Genomic DNA, 21,028 nt, shown 5'->3' with positions numbered 1-21,028 from the left:
TAATCTTTCTAATTCCTTTCTTTCCCATTTGGGACAATCTTATGATAAGCTCTTCTTCATACAAGAATCCTTTCTTATTCTCACCATATTTCTTTTCTTTTACACATTTATTATATCTATCCTTTGTTCTGACATATTCATTTCTTAGCCATGTGGCACCTCCCTGTCTTGGGCAGGGCTCATACTGGGTGTAAAGGTTAAGAATCTTCCTAGCCTTCAGCTCTATTAGGCAGTATTAACTGCTCATAAACTAGGTTGCTTTGATGTCACACTCAATGTTTGTCTTCTCTGTATCTAGGCAGGATCACAAAGAGAGGGGTAAATAGAGGCACCGGGTTGCCTCCCCTCTAGGGCTTTTGTTGTAAGTTAGTGATTAGGATGAAGGTCAGAGATAGAGGGGAAATCTGCATTTGTAATTACTGAATGGAATGCTGCCACTACATCTAAATTCTAACTAGATTTTATTACCATTTGAACAGAGCCGAGGACGTTTAGAGGCTTAGACAAATTACCAGAAAGTTTATTTTCCATGGACTCAGTTTCTCTCACAGTCCTGATCTTACACCACCGGAGCAATTCGTGTGGAAAGTTAAAAGAATCATTACCAAAAGAATAATAGTTATGAAAGAATATCTAAGAGTGGGGCAGTACTTTGGCCAGAGACAACACCCTCTCTCAGGGCTTTGCTCGCATTGAGAACCTGCCGATTAGGTGCGTGGGAGGCCATCACACAGATGCCGAGAAAAAGCAGATGGTCTCGGCAGGTCTGGGAGTATAGCCTGGAAGTAGAAAGCCTCTGGGTTCTACCACCAGTACCATGAACAAAAAAAGAAATAGGTTGACTAGGCCGGGTGTGGTGGTGCACACTTGTAATCTCCACACTTGGGAGGTGAAGACAGGAGGACCGCGCAGGTTCAAAGCCAGCCGTGCTGGCTTAAGAGACCCTGTTTCCAAATAAATAGTATAAAAATAGGCCTGGGAGTGTAGCCCGGAGGTAGAAGGGCTTCCAGGAACCCCAGTATCACCAAAAAGAAAAGAAAAGAAATAGGTTGCTTAAAAAGCAGACTTTAGGCCGGGTGTGGTGGCTCACGCTTGTAATCCCCGCGCTTGGGAGGCAGAGACAGGAGGATCGCGCAGGTTCGAAGCCAGCCTCACCTACTTAGTGAGGCTCTCAGCAACTTAGTAAGACCCTGTTTCCAAATAAAATATAAAATAGGTCTGGGAGTATAGCCCAGAGGTAGAAAGCCCCTGGGTTTCATTTCTGGTACCACAAAAAAAAAAAAAAAAAAAACGGACTTTAAAGCTGGGTTTGAGCCAAGCGTGGTGGTGCACTCTTGTAATCCAGCATTTGGGAGACTGAGACGGGAGGATTGTGGTTTGTAGACAGCCTCAGCTGCAACTTAGTGAGACCCTGTTTCAAAATAAAAGTGCAAAATAGGCAGAGAGTTTAGCTCAGAGGTCAAATGCCCCTGGCTTCCATCCCTAGACCCCCCCACACACACACACACAAAATGGATAAATGTGTTTAGACAGAACATTTTTAATTTATGTCAGATTTTAAGGCAACATAGAATTTTAAAGGTAGAAAGATCATTTTTTATTTATAGAGTGCATTTTCAATTGATTATCAATTTATCAGTTCATTAGACAGCTGTTTGTTGGCACATAATATGAGCTGGGCATTGATCTAATTATAGGGGATATATACCTTGAATAAAAGAAAGCCCTCATTCTCATCAAGCTACATTGTAGTAAATAGGTAAGTAAATATCTAGCATATAATTTGAACTATAATGTATTATTCATCTAAGCCATGTAGAAGAAATAAATTACCAAAATATAAGAAATAAACATCTGATGGTTAAGCAGTTACCCCTAAAGTAATACCCCTAAAGTAAAAATTGCTTAGCTAGTCAGTCTTTGAAGCAGAGAGAAGTCCTTAGCCTGGATTCTGTGGACAGGCTTCATAGAGTCTCTGAATACCCAAAACATGTTAGAAATTCTTTTTGTGTGTACATCTGTGCTTTTTAATGGGTAGGAAGCTCAAAGAAAGTTGTATACCTGTTCTCCACCAGAGCTGTGACCTAGAGAAAGGACTATTGGAGAGGTTCATTTATTAACAGTGATTTGTAATTCCATGGATTTGACAATCTTAAAACATGTGAAATATGAAGGAAAACACTTTTTGATATCATATTTTTTATTGAAGATAAATAGGTGAAGAAAACAACTTTTTTCTTTCTTTTTCTTTTGCGGTACTGAGGATGAAATCCAGGGGCAGTCTACCTCGGTGCTACCCCCCAGCCCTTTTTCTCTTTTGTTTTTTGAGATACTGGGGATGGAACCCAGGAGCTGGGTTCCATTCTACCTCCAAACTACACCCCCAGACCTATTTTTTTAATTCTTTATTTTGAAACAGGGTCTCACAAAATTGCAAGGGCCTCACTAAATAGCGGAGGCTGGCTGTGCGCTGTGATCCTCCTGTTTCAGCCTCCTGAATGCTGGGATTACAAGTGTGTGCCACCTCGCCACCCCAGCCCTATTTTTTATTCTTTATTTTGAAACAAGGTCTCACTAAGTTGTAGAGGGCCTCACTAAGTAGTTGAGGCTGGTTGTGAATGTGTGATCCTCCTGTCTCAGCCTCCCAAGTACTGGGATTATAAGCATGCATCACCAAGCCTCGCGAAGAAAACTTTTTTTTTGGTACTGGGGGTGGAACCCAGAGGCTTTTCTACCTTGGGACTACACTCCCAGACCAATTTTTTATACTTTATTTGGAAACAGGGTCTCACTAAGTTGCTGAGACCCTCACTCAGTAGCTGAGGCTGGCTTTGAACCTGTGCAATACTCCTGTCTCAGCCTCCCAAGCGCTGGGATTACAAGTGTGCGCCACCACACTTGGCTTGAAGAAAACTTTTAATGAAAAGAAATTAGTTTTTTAAAACTTTAGTTTGACAAATGCAAGATATAAATTAATACTTCCTCTTTACATGTATTTTAGATCAACAAAGGAGAATATTTTTGCCACCTCCGCCTGGAATTAGAAAATGTGTCATCTCCACCAATATTGCTGCAACATCTTTGACAGTAGATGGGATCAGGTACAACTTTTTGTTTTGTTTTGTTTTTGTGGTATTAGGAATTGAACCCATAGTCATTCTACCTCCAAGCTACACTCCCAGCCATGTTTTATATTTTATTTTGAAACAGGGTCTCACTAGGTTGATGAGAGTTTCACTACTTGCTGTCCTCAGACCTGTGAGCCTCCTGTCTCACTCACCCAAATACTGGGATTACAGGCATGTACCACCACACCCAGCTCAGGTACAATTTTTGAAGGTTCTCTTGAAGGAAGCCATATATAATCATAAAACATCACTGTGTTTGCTTCTGTGTTTTCTCCAGTAATTTCCTTCTCACCTACTTGTTTTTTTTTTTTTTTTTCAGTACTGGGAATGGAACCCAGGAACATGGTACCTCCAAGCTTCGCCCACAGCCTATTTACTATTCTTTATTTTTGAAACAGGGTCTCACTGTGTTGAAAGGGCCTCATTAAGTAGCTGAGGCTGGCTGTGAACCCCGATCCTCCTGTCTCAGCCTCCCATATGCAGGGATTACAAGTGTGTGCCACCACGCCCAGCAAGTCTTTTTATTTTTTTTGAAATAGGGTCTCAGTTGCATGGGGCCTTGCCAAGTATCTGAGGCTGTCCGTGATTCTCCTGTCTCCACCTCCCGAATGCTGGGATTACAGGCGTGCACCACCATACCCGACTGTGATTATTGTTTTGAGTAGAAAATAGAGAAGAATATGCACACTACATTCCTGTTTACTCTTTTTTTTTTTTTTTTCGTGGTACTGACAGTGGAACCCAGGGGCTTTTCTACCTCCGGGCTATACTCCCAGACCTATTTTATATTTTATTTGGAAACAGTCTCACTAAGTTGCTGAGAGCCTCACTAAGTAGCTGAGACTGGCTTTGAACCTGTGCAATCCTCCTGTCTCAGCCTCCCAAGTGCTGGGATTACAAGTGTGCACCACCAAGCCTGGCCTCTGTTTACTCTTTTTAATGACTTAAAGTTTTCTCTCCCAAATGTAAGGTTACTGGGTTTCGGCCAGCCCTATTTTTCTATACTACCATTACTAGCATGTACCATGCTGTTATTCCATTATACCTGTAGCCCCAGTAAGTAATTTTTTTTATTTTTTTTATTTTTTGGAGGTTCTGGGTATTGAACTCAGGGATATTCTATCTCTAAGCTACTCCCAGAACCCTATTTTTTATTCTTTATTTTCAAACAAGGCCTCACTAAGTTGCTGATGCTGGCCAAGAAACTTAGTGAGACCCTGTTTCAAAATAAATAGGGAAGGTGTGCAGTTCGGAGGTAGAATGCCCCTGGGTTCCATCCCCAGACCTGCAAAAAATAAATATTAAAATTTAGAAAATTAAAATTAAAGAAAAGGACTAAAGGTGAAGCTCCAAGGCAGAATTCCCCTGGGTTCCATCCTCAGTACCACACATACACACAAAATCAACAACAACAACAACAACAACAAAAACCCTTCAAAGTCAGGTCTAGACCATTCTAGAAGGTTCAAAATATAATTTTAATTAGTCGTTAATATCCTCCCGCCTTTTTTTTGCAGTACTGGGGATGGAACCCAGTGGCATTCTACCTCCAAGCCACATCCCCAGCCCTATTTTTTATTCTTTATTTTGAAACAGGTTTTCACTTGAGTTGCAAAGGGCCTCATCTAAGTAGTAGCTGAGGCTGTCTGAGAACCACAATCCTCCTCTCTCAGCCTCCCAAATACTGGGATAACAAGTGTGTGCCACCACGCTTGGCTATCATCCCATTTTAAGCCAATTAAACAGAGGACAGTCAAGGAAATGAAGGAAAAGCTAAGTCTCTCATCCAGTAAAGCAATATTCTGAAACATACTACTTAAGGGCTTTTGCCTGTGATGGAAACAGAAAATTAAAGGGTTCAATGTACTCTAGGGAGTTGTTCCCATAAACCCTTAAAAAAATTTTTTTTTTTTAATCTGGAAACAGGGTCTCTTAAACCAGCGAGGCTGGCTTCGAACCTGCACAATCCTCCTGTCTCCGCCTCCCAAGCATGGGGATTACAAGCATGCGCCACCATACCCGGCCCCTTAATATGTTTTTAAAGGAGAAAAGCAGAGAAAACTAAACTTCTCAGACCTGGATCACCATTTTACCTAGAAGGAATATACAGGATCCTCAGGTTGCTGGTCCAACCTTCTTGTGGCAGACAGTCAAACTTAGCTAAGGACATAAAATACATTGGGTAGAAGAAAACAAATACAAAAAGTGATGTGGTTCAACAGTCTGAAAGAATTTCATATTAGCTATCGGTCTAGACTTATTTGGAAGGCTGAAAGAGGAGGATCAGAGGTTCAAGGATAGCTGCAGTGAGACTGTCAGCAACCTAGAGAGACCCCATTTCAAAACAAAAAATAAAAAGGGCTGAGGGTATAGCTCAGAGGTAGAATATCCCTGGGATTTAATTCCCAGACCACATACACAAACACAAAATAATTAGATGAACAGAGCCCAGTATGGTGGCACATGCTTGTAATCCCAGTACTTGGGAGGCTGAGACAGAAGGATCGCAGTTTTAGGCCAGCCTCAGCTACTTAGGCCCTTTGTAACTCAGTGAGACTCTGTTTCAAAATAAAGAATAAAAAATAGGGTGTAGCTTAGAGGTAGAATGCCCCTGGGTTCCATTCCCAGTACCACACACATACAAAAAAATCTAGCGCCAGGCGCGGTGACGCACACTTGTAATACCAACATTTAAGATGCTGAGACAGGAGGATTACAGTTCGCAGACAGCCTTAGCTACTATTTAGTGAGGCCCTTTGCAACTCATTGAGACCCTGTTTCAAAATAAAGAATAAAAAATAGGGCTGGGGATATAGCTTAGAGGTAGAATGCCCCTGGTTTCCATCCCCAGTACTGCAAAAAATAAAATAAAATCCATTGTATAATACACCTCAATTTGTTTATTCATTCATATGTTAGCTGGTAGTGAACATTATGGTTTTTTTTTTTTTTTTTTTTTACCTTTTGGCTATTATTAATAGTGTTGGTATAAACATTCATCAACAAATATTTGATTTTTTTTTTTTTTTTTTTTTGTGGTGGTACTGGGGGTAGAACTCAGGAGCTTTCTACCTCTGGGCTATACTCCCAGCCCTATTTTATATTTTATTTGGAAACATGGTCTCACTAAGTTTCTGAGAGCCTCACTGAGTAGCTGAGGCTGGCTTCGAACCTGCGCGATCCTCCTGTCTCAGCCTCCCAAGCACAGGGATTACAAGCGTGCGCCACCATGCCCAAGATGAGGTTTTTTTTTTTTTTTTTTTTTTTTTTTTAGTATATATTTAGGAATGGAGTTGCTAGGTCACTTGGTAATTCTGTATTTAACTTTTTGAAGAACTACCAATCTTATTTCCACATTAGTTAAACCCTTTTACATTCCCAGCAGCAAGGTATGAGGGTTCCAGTTGTAACTTTCAACTTTTTTTTTTTTTTGCAGGTCTGTGGATGGAACTCAGAGGCATTTGACCTCTGAACTACACCCCCTGCCCAATTTTTTTATTCTTTATCTTGAAACAGGGTCTCACTGAGTTGCAAAGGTCCTCACTACGTAGCTGAGGCTGGTTGTGAACCCAGATCTTCCTGTCTCAGCCTCCCAAATGCTGGGATTACAAGCATGGGCCACCATGCCAGGCTAACTTTCAACTTTTACGCTCACCATAAAAAGTAGTGTGTAATGCCAGGCATGGTGGCGCACGCTTGTAATCCCCACGCTTGGGAGGTGGAAACAGGAGGATTGCACAGGTTCGAAGCCAGCTACTCTGGCTTAAGAGACCCTGTTTCCAAAAAAATATATAAAATAGGTCTGGGAGTGTAGCCCGGAAGTAGAAGGGCTTCTAGCAACCCCAGTACCACCACCAAAAGAAAAAAATAGTAGTAGTGTGTAGTGTTAATTTTGTAGAAAGGGAGAAACTAAAGTGGTTAAAAATGAACATGCTTTCTCTTATTTTCTAGAAACTTATTTGCTTTTTCCTTAGATACGTGGTAGATGGTGGCTTTGTGAAGCAGTTAAATCACAACCCCAGATTAGGGTTGGACATCCTGGAAGTGGTTCCAATTTCAAAGTAAGTCTATGTCAACCCTTTTGTTCACAGAACAGTTGGATTATATGTTTCTGCTTGGTTTGGAGATAGGAACTAAAATACTTGTATACCCACAAAACATTTGGGGAACTTTTTTTCCTTTGGTAGGAGTGAGGCGTTACAGCGGAGTGGCCGAGCTGGCAGGACTTCCTCAGGAAAATGCTTTCGAATCTATAGTAAAGACTTTTGGAACCAGTGTATGCCTGACCATGTGATCCCTGAGATAAAGAGAACTAGTTTGACATCTGTAGTTCTCACCTTAAAGTGCCTTGCCATTCACGATGTCATAAGGTATGTGGGCAGTTGAAGAAAAGAGAAAAACTTTAGGGTGAAGGCAGGTTATTCCTCAAAAATTGTTTTTGTAGCCAGGCATGGTGGCGCACGCTTGTAATCCCTGTGCTTGGGAGGCTGAGACAGGAGGATCACACAGGTTCGAAGCCAACCTCAGCTACTTAGTGAGGCTCTCAGCAACTAAGTGAGACCCTGTTTCCAAATAAAATATAAAATAGGTCTGGGAGTATAGCCCGGAGGTAGAAAGCCTCTGGGTTCCACCCTCAGTACCACCCCAAAAAAAAAAAATTGTTTTTGTAAAGCCAAGCATGGTGGTGCACCCTTGTAATCCCAGCATTCGGGAGGTGGAGACCAAAGGATCGTGGTTCATGAACAGCCTTAGCTACTTAGCAAGGCCCATCACAACTCAATGAGATCCTGTTTCAAAAAATAAAAAACTAAAAAATAGGGATGGGGTGTAGCTCAAAGGTACAATGTCTCTGGGTTCCATCCTCAGTACCACACACACAAAAAAATCATTTTGTAGTATTTGAGTTATACATCGCAGGGAATTGAGGTTAACTTATTTTTAGTATCTGTTTTCATGTTGATAGCTTTTCATCTAAACCAAAAAAATACTAATTCACCTGACATAACACTCACCATTTCAACTATTTTATTTAATTAATTTATTTATTTTGTATGTGGTACTGAGGATGGAACCCAAAGGCATTTTATCTCTAAGCTACACCCCCAGCCTATTTTATTCTTTTATTTTGTTTTTTTTTTTGTTTTTGTTTTTTGTTTTTGGTAGTACTGGGGTTCCTGGAAGCCCTTCTACCTCCGGGCTACACTCCCAGACCTATTTTTTACATTTTCATTTTGGAAACAGGGTCTCCTTAAACCAGCGCGTGCGGCTGGCTTCGAACCTGCGCGATCCTCCTGTCTCTGCCTCCCAAGCGCGGGGATTACAAGCGTGCGCCACCACGCCCGGCTATTCTTTTATTTTGAAAAAGGGCCTCACTAAATTGCTGAGGCTGAGCATGAACCTGCAAACTTCCCGTCTCAGCCTCCCAAGTACAGGAAGTATAAGCATGCATCTCCTATCTGGCTTCAACGATTTTATTTACTTGTTTGTTTTATTGCAGTATGGGGGATTGAACCCAAGAGCTTTCTACCTCCAAGCTATACCCCCCAGCCCTAGTTTTTTTTGATACTGGGGATTGAACCCAAGGACATTCCGCCTCCAAGCTACACCCCTAGCTCTATTTTTTATTCTTCACTCTTTTTTTTTTTTAATTCTTTATTTTGAAACAGAGTCTCACTGAGTTGCAAAGGACATCACTAAGTAGCTGAGGCTGGCTACAAACCGCAATCCTCCTGTCAGCCTCCTGAATGCTGGGATTATAACATGCGCCACCAGGCCCAACTCATTTATTTTTGAAACAGGATCTCACTAAATTGCAGAGAGAATCAGTAGTTGAGATTAGCTGAAAACCTGCGATCTTCCTAAGTCACCAAGGCTGGCCATAAACTATGATTTGATCGTCTGGTATCAGCCTCCCAAGTACTGGGATTACCGGCTAAAAAGGGTGTTTTATAGCTACCTTTATACTACCTATTATAAGAGACACAGTAATAATATTCTAGTAATTTTTGTTTTTACCATGCTTGTATTGGGAAAACAAGAATAAGACACACAAAGTAAGACCAGAATAGTGTCAAATTAGTCAACTGTTAAGTTATATAATATGTTGGGATATGGCAGAATGTTGAAGGGGCTTGAAATTCAGATGGTAGAGGAAGTAATGAAGGAAAGTTCTGTCTTGTTCTTCATTTTGGTTGTGTGTGTGGGGGAGATATTGGGGATTGAACTCAAGGGCAGTCTACTTCTGAGCTAAACCCCTAGCCCTATTTTTTTACTTTTTAGTTTAAAACAGGGTCTTGCTGTGTTGATGAAAATCTCCCTCCTTGCTGAGGCTATCTTCTAACCTGCAATCCTCCTTTCTCAGACTCCCAAGTACTGGGATTATAAGCATGCACCACCATGCCCAGTTCATTTAGGTCTTAATTGGTAAGGAATTTAAGTGTTAGGAACCTTGAGAGCAGATGACCTGACCATACCAGATTTTTTTTTTTTTTTTGAAACTGGGTCTCACTAAGTTTCTGAGGGTGTCAGTAAGTTTTTGAGACTGACCTTGAATCTGCAATACTCATATATCATCCTCCCAAGTACTGGGATTACAAGTGTGTTCTACCATGCCTGACTACATTACCCATTTTATTTTATTTTATTTTATTTTATTTTATTTTATTTTTTGAGGGTCTGGGGATGGAACCCAGGAGCATTTGACCTCCAAGCTACACACCCTTCCCTATTTTTTACTGTCTATTTTGAACCAGGGTCTCACTAAGTTACAGAGGCCCTCGCTAAGTAGTTGAGGCTGGTCGTGAACCCTGATCCTCCAGTCTCAGCCTCCCAAGCGCTGGGATTACAAGTGTGCGCCACCACGCCTGGCTTACATTACCCATTTTAAATGGAGATACTGAATGAGAATACTGAAGTGAGCCAGGGTTCAGTGGTGCACTCCTGTAATCCTAGTACTTGGGAGGTTAAGGTAAGAGGATCATAGGTTTGAGGACAGCCTCAGCACCTAGTGAGACACTGTTTCAAAACAAAAAATAGAGAGGCTGGGATATAGTATAGCTCAGAGGTAGAACCCTGGGTTCAACCCACAGTACCATAAAAATAAATAAAATAACATATAAAAAATGCTAGGGTGTAGCTAAGAGGTAGAATGCCCTCAGCACACACACAAAATTTCTTCCTTTTCTGAATGTTGACTGTGGTCATAGAATGTTAAAGAGAAGACTTGAGCTGTGCGTGGTGGCACACACCTAGAGTCCCAGTTCTTGGGATTTTGAGACAAGAGGATTGAGGCCAACCTCGGGAACATAGCAAGGCTTTCAGCAACCTCATGAGACCCTATTTCAAAAACAAAAAGGTTGCCAGATATGGTGGTGAATGCCTGTAATCCCAGTGTATGGGAGGATGAGACCAGAGAAGCATAGGTTTGAGGACAGTCTCAGCAAGTAGTGAGACTCTCATTAACCTAGTGAGATCCTGTTTCAAAATAAAAATAGGCTTGTGATACAGCTTGGAGACAGAATGAGAGGCTGAGATGGAAGGGTTGCAGGTCAAAGGACAGCCTCAGCAAGTAGTGAGACTTTCATCAACCAAGTGAGACCATTTCTAAAACAAGTGTAAAGCCAGGCGTGGTGGGCACGCTTGTAATCCCAGCATTTGGGAGGCTGAGACCGGAGGATCGCGGTTCGCGGACAGCCTCAGCTACTTAGTGAGGCCCTCCGCAACTTGGTGAGACCCGATTTCAAAATAAAGAATGAAAAAAAAGGGCTGGGCATGCAGCTCGGAGGTAGAATGTCCCTGGGTTCCATCCCCAGTACTGCAAAAATAAATAAATAAATAAAAATAAAGCAAGTATAAAGTAGGGCTGAGGGTGTAACTTGGAGGTAGAATGCCTCTGAGCTCAATCCCCAGTAACACACACACACACACACACACACACACACACACACACACACACGCACGCGCGCGCGCGCAGAAAAAATAGAAGTATAAAAACTTTTGCCGGGCATGGTGTAATCCCAGCGTTTGGGAGGCAGAGACTGGAGGATTGTGGTTCACAGATAACCTCGGTGATTTAGTGAGGCCCTTCACAACTCAGTGAGACCGTGTTTCGAAAATAAAAAGAAAAAAAAAAAAAAATAGGGCTGGGGATGTAGCTCAGTTACAATACTCCTGGGTTCCATCCCTGGTACCACAAAAAAGGAAACTGTTAAAGAAATTTTTATAAAAAAAAAAAAAGAAAGAAAAGAAATTTTCATCAAGTCTGTATAAAACTTTACTACTTTCAGGGTATGGTCTCCCATTTCATATCTCCTTATATACACAGGTTTCCCTATTTGGATCCACCTAATGAGAGACTTATTTTGGAAGCTCTTAAGCAACTTTACCAGTGTGATGCTATTGACAGGTAAAAATAAATAAGTAAATAAACACCCAAAATAAATGTAGATCTCTTTTTGTGTGTGTGTGTGGTCTGGGGGTGGAACCCAGGGGCTTTCTACCTCCAGGCTATACTCCCAGTCCTATTTTTTTTTATATTTTATTTGGAAACAGGGTCTCCCTAAGTTGCCGAGAGCCTCACTAAGCAGCTGAGGCTGGCTTCAAACCTGCGTGATCCTCCTGTCTCAACCTCCCAAGCGCGGGAATTATAAGTGTGGGCCACCATGCGCGGCTTATAGATATCTTTTTAAATAATAATGAATAATTTTTTTTTTTTTTTTTTTGCAGTTCTGGGGATGAAACCCAGGTGCATTCTACCTCCGAGCTACACTCCCAGCCCTACTTTTCATTCTTTATTTCAAAACAGGGCCTCAGTGAGTAATTCAGTACCTTTATTAGCAGTAAATGCTATTTTAATTGAATGGGTTGTCTTTTTTGAAATTAGAAAGCTGGTCGTGGCGGCACACGCTTGTCATTCTAGCATTTGGGGGGCTGAGACCAGAGGATTGTGGTTCGCGGACAGCCTCAGCTACTTAAGCCCTTTGAGACTCAGTGAGACCCTGTTTCAAAATAAAGAATAAAAAATAGGGCTGGGGGTATAAAAAAACAGCTCGGAGGTAGAATGCCCCTGGGTTTCATCCCCAGTACTGGGGGGGGGTAAAGAAAAATTAGAATTTTTCTTCAGTCTTTACCATGATTCTCATGTAAACACTATCATAAAATTATTTTTGGCTGGGTGCGGTGGCCCATGTTTGTAATCCCAGCATTCTGGAGGCTGAGACAGGAAGGATCGTGGTTCACAGCCAGCCTTAATTACTCACTGAGGCCCTGTTTCGAAATAAAGAATGAACAGTAGGGCTGGGAGTGTAGCTCAGAGGTAGAATGCACCTGGGTTTCATCCCCAGAACCACAAAAAAAAAATATATATATATATATATTTTGTTTGTTTAGTACTGTTATTATTTAACAAGTAACTCATCAGTACTGCTCCAGTGCCAGGCATTATGCTTGGCTCATAAATGATAAGAAAGCTGGAGTCTTTGTGAGCTTTGTGATGAGGGGAGTTTCCTGACCGTCACTCTGTTTCTTCAAGACCATCCTCCCAGCTTTTGCAGCACTTTTGTTTCTGTTGTACTCCTGTCTTCTGCTTCATCGTTTACACTTTGGGGTGAATTAAAACTTTTGACAGTAGAGATTTATATCTGTATGTTCCTTTTGTCAGTGGGCACAGTGTTGCATTTCCTTGAATTGAATTTCTAGAGGCAATTTAAAGTAATCTAAATTGTATCTGATTTATTCTGAGTGGTGACCATTGCATTTGTATTCTTCCAACAAAGAATGACCTAGGAACTTCTTCTCTCTCTTAAGGAGTGGACATGTGACCAGATTGGGTTTGTCTATGGTGGAGTTTCCTCTCCCTCCACATCTGACATGTTCAGTAATCAAGGCTGCTTCTCTAGATTGTGAAGATCTGTTACTTCCAATAGCAGCAATGCTGTCTGTGGAAAATGTCTTCATTAGGCCTGGTAAGAAGCTAGTTTATTTCTTTGTTTGCGGTACTGGGGATTGAACCCAAGAGCATTCTACCTTTTTTTTTTTTTCTTTTTTTTGGTGGTACTGGGGATGGAACCCAGGGGCCTTCTACCTCTGGGCTATACTCCCAGACCTATTTTATGTATATTATTTTTATTTGGAAACAGGGTCTCTTAAGCCAGCAGAGGCTGGCTTCGAACCTACGTGATCCTCCTGTCTCAGCCTCCCAAGCAGCGCGGGGATTGCAAGCATGCACCACCACGCCTGGCTCCAGGAGCATTCTATTTCTAAGCTATACTCCCAGCCCTTTTTTTTATTCTTTATTTTTAAACAGGGTCTCAGCACCGGGTGTGGTGACACACACTTGTAATCTCAGTACTTGAAAGGCTGAGACAGGAGGAACACAGGTTCACAGCCAGCATCAGCTATTTTGTGAGGCCCTCCACAACCTGTTTCAAAATAAAAATATAGGGCTGGGGGTGTAGCTCAAAGGCAGAATGTCCCTGGGTTCAACCCCTGGTATTACAAAAACAAAAACAAACCAAAAAAAAACTAGGTCTCTGTAAGTTTTGGAGAGCCTCACTAAGTAGCTAAAGCTGGTGGCCTCCCAGAATACTGGGATTACATGTATGTGCCCACCTTGCCTGGCTTGTTAAGAAATTTATTGTTCAAGAGGATTGCAGGTTGGAGTCTAGCTTGTGGTAACTTAATGAAACTTTGTTTCAAAATAACAAATAAAATAGGGCTAAGGATAAAACTCAGAGGTAGAACACTCCTGGGTTCAATTCCCAATAACTAACACATATGCATGCATGCACATACATACGCTTAATGATTTTTTTTTTAGTGGCTTTTTAGAACAGTTTTAAGTTTATAGAAAATATTAAGCAGAAAAAACAAAAGGTTTGCATTTTTTCTCTCAAGCCCCCACAGGTATACAGCTTCCCCTATTATTAACATCTTTCATTTGTGTGGTACATTTATTAGAATTGTTGAACCAATATTGGTACATTATTATTAACTAAAGGGATTGCCTATCATTTATATGTTCTATAGATATTGATAAATGTGTAATAACATCTGCACCATTATAGTCCCATACAGAATTTTTTTGTGTGACACTGTGGATTGAACCCAGAGGCATTCTACCTCTGAGCTATACCCCAAGCCTGGTTTTATTTCTTCTATGAAGACAAAGTTTCTAAGTTTCAGAGTGCCTCACCAAGTTGCAGAGGCTGGCTTTGAACCTGGGATCCTCCTGTCTCAGCCTTCAAAGTACTGGGATTACAAGTGTACACCACCACACCTGGCTAGAATAGTTTTAACTGCCTTACATAGTCCCCGTGCTCCACTTACTCATCTTTACATCCTTTTCCACAGAACCTTGTCAACCACGGATCTATTTATGATCTCCATAGTTTTGCCTTTTCCAAAATGCCACAAAGTTGGAGTCAAACAGAATACAGTCTTTTCAGGTTGCCTTCTTTCACTTGGAAATATGTATTTAAGATTCCTTCATGTCTCTTTGTGGCATAATGGCTTATTTCTTTATATTCTAGAGTAGTAGTTTATTGTCTAGGATTTGTTTACCAGTTCATTCATTAAGGACATGTTTGTTGCTTTTTTATATTTTGGCTATTAGGAATAAAGCTAAAATAAAAGCTGTTGAGCAAGCTGGATGTGGTGGCACACACCCATAATCCCAGTAGATGGGAGACAGACAGAAAAATCACAGAGTCTCAGCCAATGTCAGCAATTTAGTGAGACCTTGAGCAAGTTAGTGAGACCCTGTTTCAAAATAAAAAATAAACCAGGTATGGTGGTGCATGCTTGAAATCCAAGCACTTGGGAGGCTGAGACAGGAGCATTGCAGGTTCATAGCCAGCCTCAGAAACTTACTGAGGTACTCCACAGTACCTCAGTACTTAGTAAGACCCTGTTTCAGAATTAAAAAAAAAAAAATAGGTCTGAGGGTGTGGTGTGGAGGTAGAATGCCCCTGGGTTCAATCCTCAGTACCACACACAAAATAAATAAATAAATAAATAAATAAATAAATAAATAAATAAATAGGGCTGAGGGTGTGGCTCAGAGGTAGAATTTCCCTGGGTTTAATCCTCAGTGCCACACACACAAAGGTAAAACCAAAAAACTGGTGTTAGAGGTTTTGTTTAGACATAACTTTCAACTCACTACTAGATTACCTGGTGATAGTATGTTTAGTTTTGTTAAGAAAATACCAAAGCCAGGCATGGTGGCACACGCTTGTAATCTCAGCATTTGGGAGGCTGAAACAGGAGGATCTTGTTTTAAGGACAGCCTCAGCTACTTAGGCCCTTTGCAACTCAGTGAGACCCAGTTTCAAAATAAAGAATTAAAAAAAAGGGCTAGGTGTGCCCCTGGGTTCCATCCCCAGGACTGCAAAAAATAAAAAAATAAAAATAAATAAAGAATAAAAGCCGGGCGTGGATGGCGCATGCTTGTAATCCCAGCATTCGGGAGGCTAAGATGGTAGGATTGCAGTTCACAGACAGCCTCATCTACTTAGTGAGACTCTCAGCAACTTAGTGAGACCCTGTTTCAAATAAAGAATAAAAAATAGGGCAGGGGGTGTAGCTCAGAGGTCAAATGCCCCCTGGGTTCCATCCCAAGACCCCCCAAAAAAAAGAAAAAGAAAAGAAAGAAAGAATAGGGCTGAGGTGTAGCTTGAAGGTATAATGCCCCTGGGTTCTATCCCCAGTACTGCAAAAAAAAAAAAAAAAAAAAAAGTGACTATGCCATTTTGCATTGCCACCAGCATTAAATCTGAGAGTTCCTATTACTTTATATCCTTGCCAGCAGTTGGTGTTATGCATGTCTTGTACTGTGTACTTTGTTATTCTCTTAATCTGCTGTTCTGTAATGGTATCCTAAGATGTTGAGCATATTTCTACATGTTTATTTGCTCTTTGTATCTCTTCTTTGGCGAGGTATCTGTTTATGTCTTTGTGGGGGGGGGGCACTGGGGATTGAACTCAGGGCATTCTACCTCCAAGCTACACACCCAAACTAGTGTGTGTGTGTGTGTGTGTGTGTGTGTGTGTGTGTGGAACTGGGGGTGGAAACCAGGGGCTTTCTACCTCCAGGCTATCCTCCCAGACCTATTTTATACTTTATTTGGAAACGGGGTCGCACTAAGTTGCTGAGAGCCTCTCTAAGTAGCTGAGGCTGGCTTTGAACCCTGTGTGATCCTCCTCTCTCAGCCTCCCAAGCGCTGGGATTACAAGCGTGCGCCACCACGCCCAGCTCCCAGCCCTATATTTATTCTTTATTTTGCAATAGGGTCTCACTAAGTTGCGGAAGGCCTCCCTAAGTGACTGAGGCTGTCTGCAAACCTGTGATCCTCCTGTCTCAAGTCTCTTAAATGCTGGGATTACATGTGCCATTGTGCCAGGCTTTAAATTTTTTTTAAATGGGTTATTTTCATCTTTTTGAGTTCTAAGTTTTTTTTTAATATTTTGGACAGCAGTTCTTTATCAAATGCATCTTTTGTCTCAGTCTGTGGCTTTTTTTCTCGTTGTATTGCATTGCCTTTTGCAGAGAAACGTTTTCAGTTTCAATGAAGTACAACTCATTAATTCTTTCATGAATCTTGCTTTTGGTGTTGGATCTAGAACATTATTGCCATACCCACAGTCATCTGGGGTTTCTCTTGTCTTACAGTATTCGATGTCTAGTAGTTCTAGTACCATTTGTTCAAAATACTGTCCTTTTGGTTTGAGGCCTCCACAACTTAGTCTAAAAACAACTTAGTAAGACCATGTTTCAAAATAAAAAATGAAAAATGATGGCTCACATCTTTAATCCTAGTACTTGGGAGGCTGAGACAGGAGGATCAAAGGTTCACAGTCAGCCTCAGCAAGTAGTGAGTCTTTCATCAGCCTAGTGAGACTTTCAAAATATAAGTAAGAGCTGGGTGGTAGCGCACACTTGTAATCCCAGCATTCGGGAGGCGGAGACAGGAGGATCGCAGTTTGCAGACAGCCTCAGCTACTTAGTGAAGCCCTTAGCGCCTCAGTGAGACCCTGTTTTAAAAAAATAAAAAGACTAGCCAGGCAAGGTGGCGCACACTTATAATCCTCGTGCTTGGGAGGCTGAGACAGGAGTATTGCATTGGTTCAAAGCCAGCCTCAGCTACTTAGTGAGGCTCTCAGCAACGTAGTGAGACCCTGCTTCCAAATAAAATATAAAATAGGTCTGGGAGGATAGCCTGGAGGTAGAAAGCCTCTGGGTTCCACCCCCAGTACCACCAAAAAAATAAAATAAAAACATAAAAAGACGAAAGCTTAGTGTGGTGGCACACGCTTGTAATCCCAGCATTTGGGAGGCTGAGACAGGAGGATCACAGTTCATGGCCAGCCAGCCTCATCTACTTAGTGAGGCTCTCTGCAACTCAGTGAGACCCTGATTCAAAATAAAGAATAAAAAATAGGGCTGGGAGTATAGCTCGGAGGTAGAATGCCCCTGGGTTCCATCCCCTGTACTGCAATAAATAAATAATAAAAATTTAAAAATAAAAGACTAAAAGATAGGGCTGGGGGTGTAGCTCCCAGGTAGAATGCCCCTGGGTGTCATCCCTAGTGCTGCAAAAATGTATATAAATAAATAAAAATAAAATAGGGTTGGGGATGTTGCTTCGAAGTAGAACGTCTCTGAGTTCAATCCCTAGTACCATAATAAGGGGAAAAGAAATTTTAAAAAAAGAGAAGAGAAAGAAAGAGAAGGAGGGGCTGGAGGTTTTTAAAAAAACAAAAACAAAAAACTTGTCCTTTCTCTGTTGAAATGCCTTTGTTCTTTTGTCAAAGAAAAGTTGCCCTATTTGCGGGTCTCTTTGTGGGCTCTGTATTTTGTTGAATTAATCTATTTGTCTATTCTTCCACCAGCACCACACTGCTTTGATCACAGAGTTTTATAGTAACTCTTGAAGCTATGTAGGGTCAATTATTTAACTTTGTTCCTCTCTTTCAACATTGTTTTGGCTATTCTGGGTCTTTTCCTGTTTCATATTAACTTTAGAACTAATTCTTCAAATCTTTAAAGTAAAATTCTGTTTTTTAAAAATCTAATGGATAATTGAGAAGAACTGACATTTTTGACAGTATTGAGTCTTCCTAACCCCATAAATGAATTACCTCTGCATTTATGTAGGTCTCTGGTAATTCACTGAGCATTTGTTGAAGATTACCTAGCCCAGGGACAGGAAACCACAGATAATCATTTATATGCTTTGTTATCCTTTAACTTAGTTATCTGGCATAGGAAGTATATAATGTTACTGCTGAGAGCTAATTTCCTTTCACTGGTAAAGAAGGATCATAAGGTGAACCTTTGTCCTTTCATGGTGCATTAGTAATAGATTAATCTTTTTTCCCTAGAGTCAGAAGAAAGGTAGTTCAGCCTTTATATTCTTAGAGTATTCTTTTCACATTTCCATGTCTTTAAACTTTTGCTTTCTTCCTTTCTTGGTGTGCTCCTGTGGAACACAACTTAGTTTTCTTTTTTGTTGTTGTTGTTTTTTTTTGTGTGTGTGTGGTACTGGGGATTGAACCCAGAGGCATTCTGCCGTAGAGCTATACTCCCAGCCCAATTTTGTTTTTTATTTGGAAACACGATCTCCTAGGTTGAGGAGCGTCTCGCTACTTGCTAGGGTATTCTTGAACCTGTGTATCCTCCTGTCTAAGCTTCCCAAGCACTGGGATGACAGGCTTGTGCCACCATATCGTTTCTGGGGACACAGCTTAATTTGACACACATCATTTTTTGGAGTAATTTTCCCCCCCAAGGAACTGCTGAGTAGACACTACCTTGTCTGCAGCTAAGACTAAAATAATGGGTTATTTCACTGGCCTTTTCTCTTTGTAGGATATGTTGGGTCCAGACAGTTATCATTGCCATGATTATAAAGGAGGATACATTTTTTAAATAAAAATAATTTAAGTAGTGTACTACCTACCTCAAATAGATTGCAGCCTTAAGTGTCCACAGTTAAGGAACACAACTTAGTTTTCTTCTTCTTCTTCTTCTTTTTTTTTGTGGGGGGGCGAGTCTGGGGATGGAACCCAGGGGGCATTCAACCTCCAAGCTACACCTCCAACCCTATTTTTTATTCTTTATTTTGAAACAGGGTGTCACTAAGTTGCAGAGGGCCTCACTAAGTAGCTGAGGTTGTCTGTGAACTATGATCCTCTGGTCTCAGCTCTCAGCCTCCCTCCTGAATGCTGGGATTACAAGCATGCACCGCCATGCCTGGCTAAGAGTGGAATTTTTGTTATAGTAATACAATCAATTATAATTGTTTTCTATTCTTCTTCTGTTTTTTTTTTTTTTTCAGAACTAGGATTGAACCCAGGGGGTATTCTCCTTCCAAGCTACACCCCTAGCCCTGTTTTTTATTTTTTTTATTTTGAGACAGGGTCTCACTAAGTTGTGAAGGGCTTCACTAAATAGCTGAGGCTGGCCACAAACCTGTGATCCTCCCATCTCAGATTCTCGAGTACTGGGATTACAAGTGTGTGCCACCACGCACAGCACTATAATTGTGTTTCTAGTAAAATACTCTATGCAACCAGTTACAGTGGCACATGCCTAAAATCTCAATACTTGCGTGGCTGAGATGGGAAGATCACAAGTTCAAGGCAAGACCTTGTTTCAAAATTAAAACTTAAAGGGCTGAGAGTGTAGCTTAGAGGTAGAATACCCCTGTTTCAATCCCCAGTATCATATATATATATTTTTTTTGGTGGTACTGGGGTTCCTGGAAGCCCTTCTACTTCCGGGCTACACTCCCAGACCTCTTTTTACATTTTTTTTATATTTGGAAACAGGGTCTCCTAAGCCAGCGCGCGTGGCTGGCTTCGAACCTGCACGATCCTCCTGTCTCTGCCTCCCAAGCGTGGGGATTACAAGCGTGCGCCACCACGCCCGGCTATAAGTCAGATTTTATTGAACCCCAAAAACAAGCAATGTGAATGGGGCACTTAATGCAGAGTGGAACTAAATTGCCTCTCAATTCTTTCAGTTGACCCAGAGTACCAGAAAGAAGCAGAACAGAGACATCGAGAATTGGCAGCTAAAGCTGGAGGATTTAATGACTTTGCAACTTTAGCTGTCATCTTTGAACAGTGCAAATCAAGGTATGTGAGGTATCTTCCATTAAACTGGAACATGTCAGTTTGATCTGTAAATCCAGAATGAACTCATTCTATGAGGCTAACCTCTAAGGTTCAGCGAGGATGGTATTGATCTGCAAGTATTTTGGATATCAGTGAGATTATGTCAGGTGAGTGTTACGTGGTAAAATTTTTTTTTCTTCAATACTGGGGGTCATCCTACCTCTGAACTATACCCAGCCCTGTTTTTTTATTTATTTATTTATTTTTGGTGGTACTGGGGGTGGAACATAGAGGCTTTCTACCTCTGGGCTATACTCCCAGACCCATTTTATATTTTATTTTGAAACAGGGTCTCACTGAGTTGCTGAGAGCCTCACTAAGTAGCTGAGGCTGGCTTTGAACCTTTGCAGTCCTCCTGTCTCAGCCTCCCAAGCGCAGGGATTATAAGCATGTGCCACCACACCTGGCCTTTATTCTTTCTTTCTTTCTTTCTTTCTTTCTTTCTTTCTTTCTTTCTTTATTTATTTATTTATTTTGGTGGTACTGGGGTTCCTGGAAGCCCTTCTACCTCCGGGCTACACTCCCAGACCTATTTTTACATTTTTTTTATTTGGAAACAGGGTCTCCTAAGCCAGCACTGGCTTCGAACCTGCGCGATCCTCCTGTCTCTGCCTCCCAAGCGCGGGGATTGCAAGCGTGCACCACCACGCCTGGCTATTCTTTATTTTAAGACAGGGTCTCACTAAGTTGCAGAGGGCCTCACTGAGTAGTTGAGGCTGTCC

The 21,028-nt window shown here is 41.4% G+C and overlaps 1 protein-coding gene across 2 annotated transcripts in view; it reads left to right on the top strand.

Moving 5' to 3' along the window:
- The window catches only part of DHX40 (DEAH-box helicase 40), a gene marked incomplete at both ends in the record, with an annotated part of 63,110 nt that overhangs the window by 30,695 nt on the left and 11,387 nt on the right, over positions 1 to 21,028 (top strand). For both annotated transcript variants that reach the window (XM_080714227.1, XM_080714226.1), the window contains 6 exons: positions 3,002 to 3,101; positions 7,103 to 7,189; positions 7,316 to 7,498; positions 11,452 to 11,532; positions 12,933 to 13,090; positions 20,153 to 20,267. In XM_080714227.1, coding sequence (XP_080570353.1) covers positions 3,002 to 3,101; positions 7,103 to 7,189; positions 7,316 to 7,498; positions 11,452 to 11,532; positions 12,933 to 13,090; positions 20,153 to 20,267 — 724 coding nt within the window. The remainder of the gene's footprint in view (positions 1 to 3,001; positions 3,102 to 7,102; positions 7,190 to 7,315; positions 7,499 to 11,451; positions 11,533 to 12,932; positions 13,091 to 20,152; positions 20,268 to 21,028) is intronic.

Source organism: Muscardinus avellanarius, assembly GCF_963383645.1.
Source record: "Muscardinus avellanarius genome assembly, chromosome: 16".
In the NCBI taxonomy this organism is placed as follows: Eukaryota; Metazoa; Chordata; class Mammalia; order Rodentia; family Gliridae; genus Muscardinus; species Muscardinus avellanarius.
The sequence above is the reverse complement of the archived record's forward strand: the minus strand, read 5'-3'. Positions and strand labels throughout refer to the sequence as shown.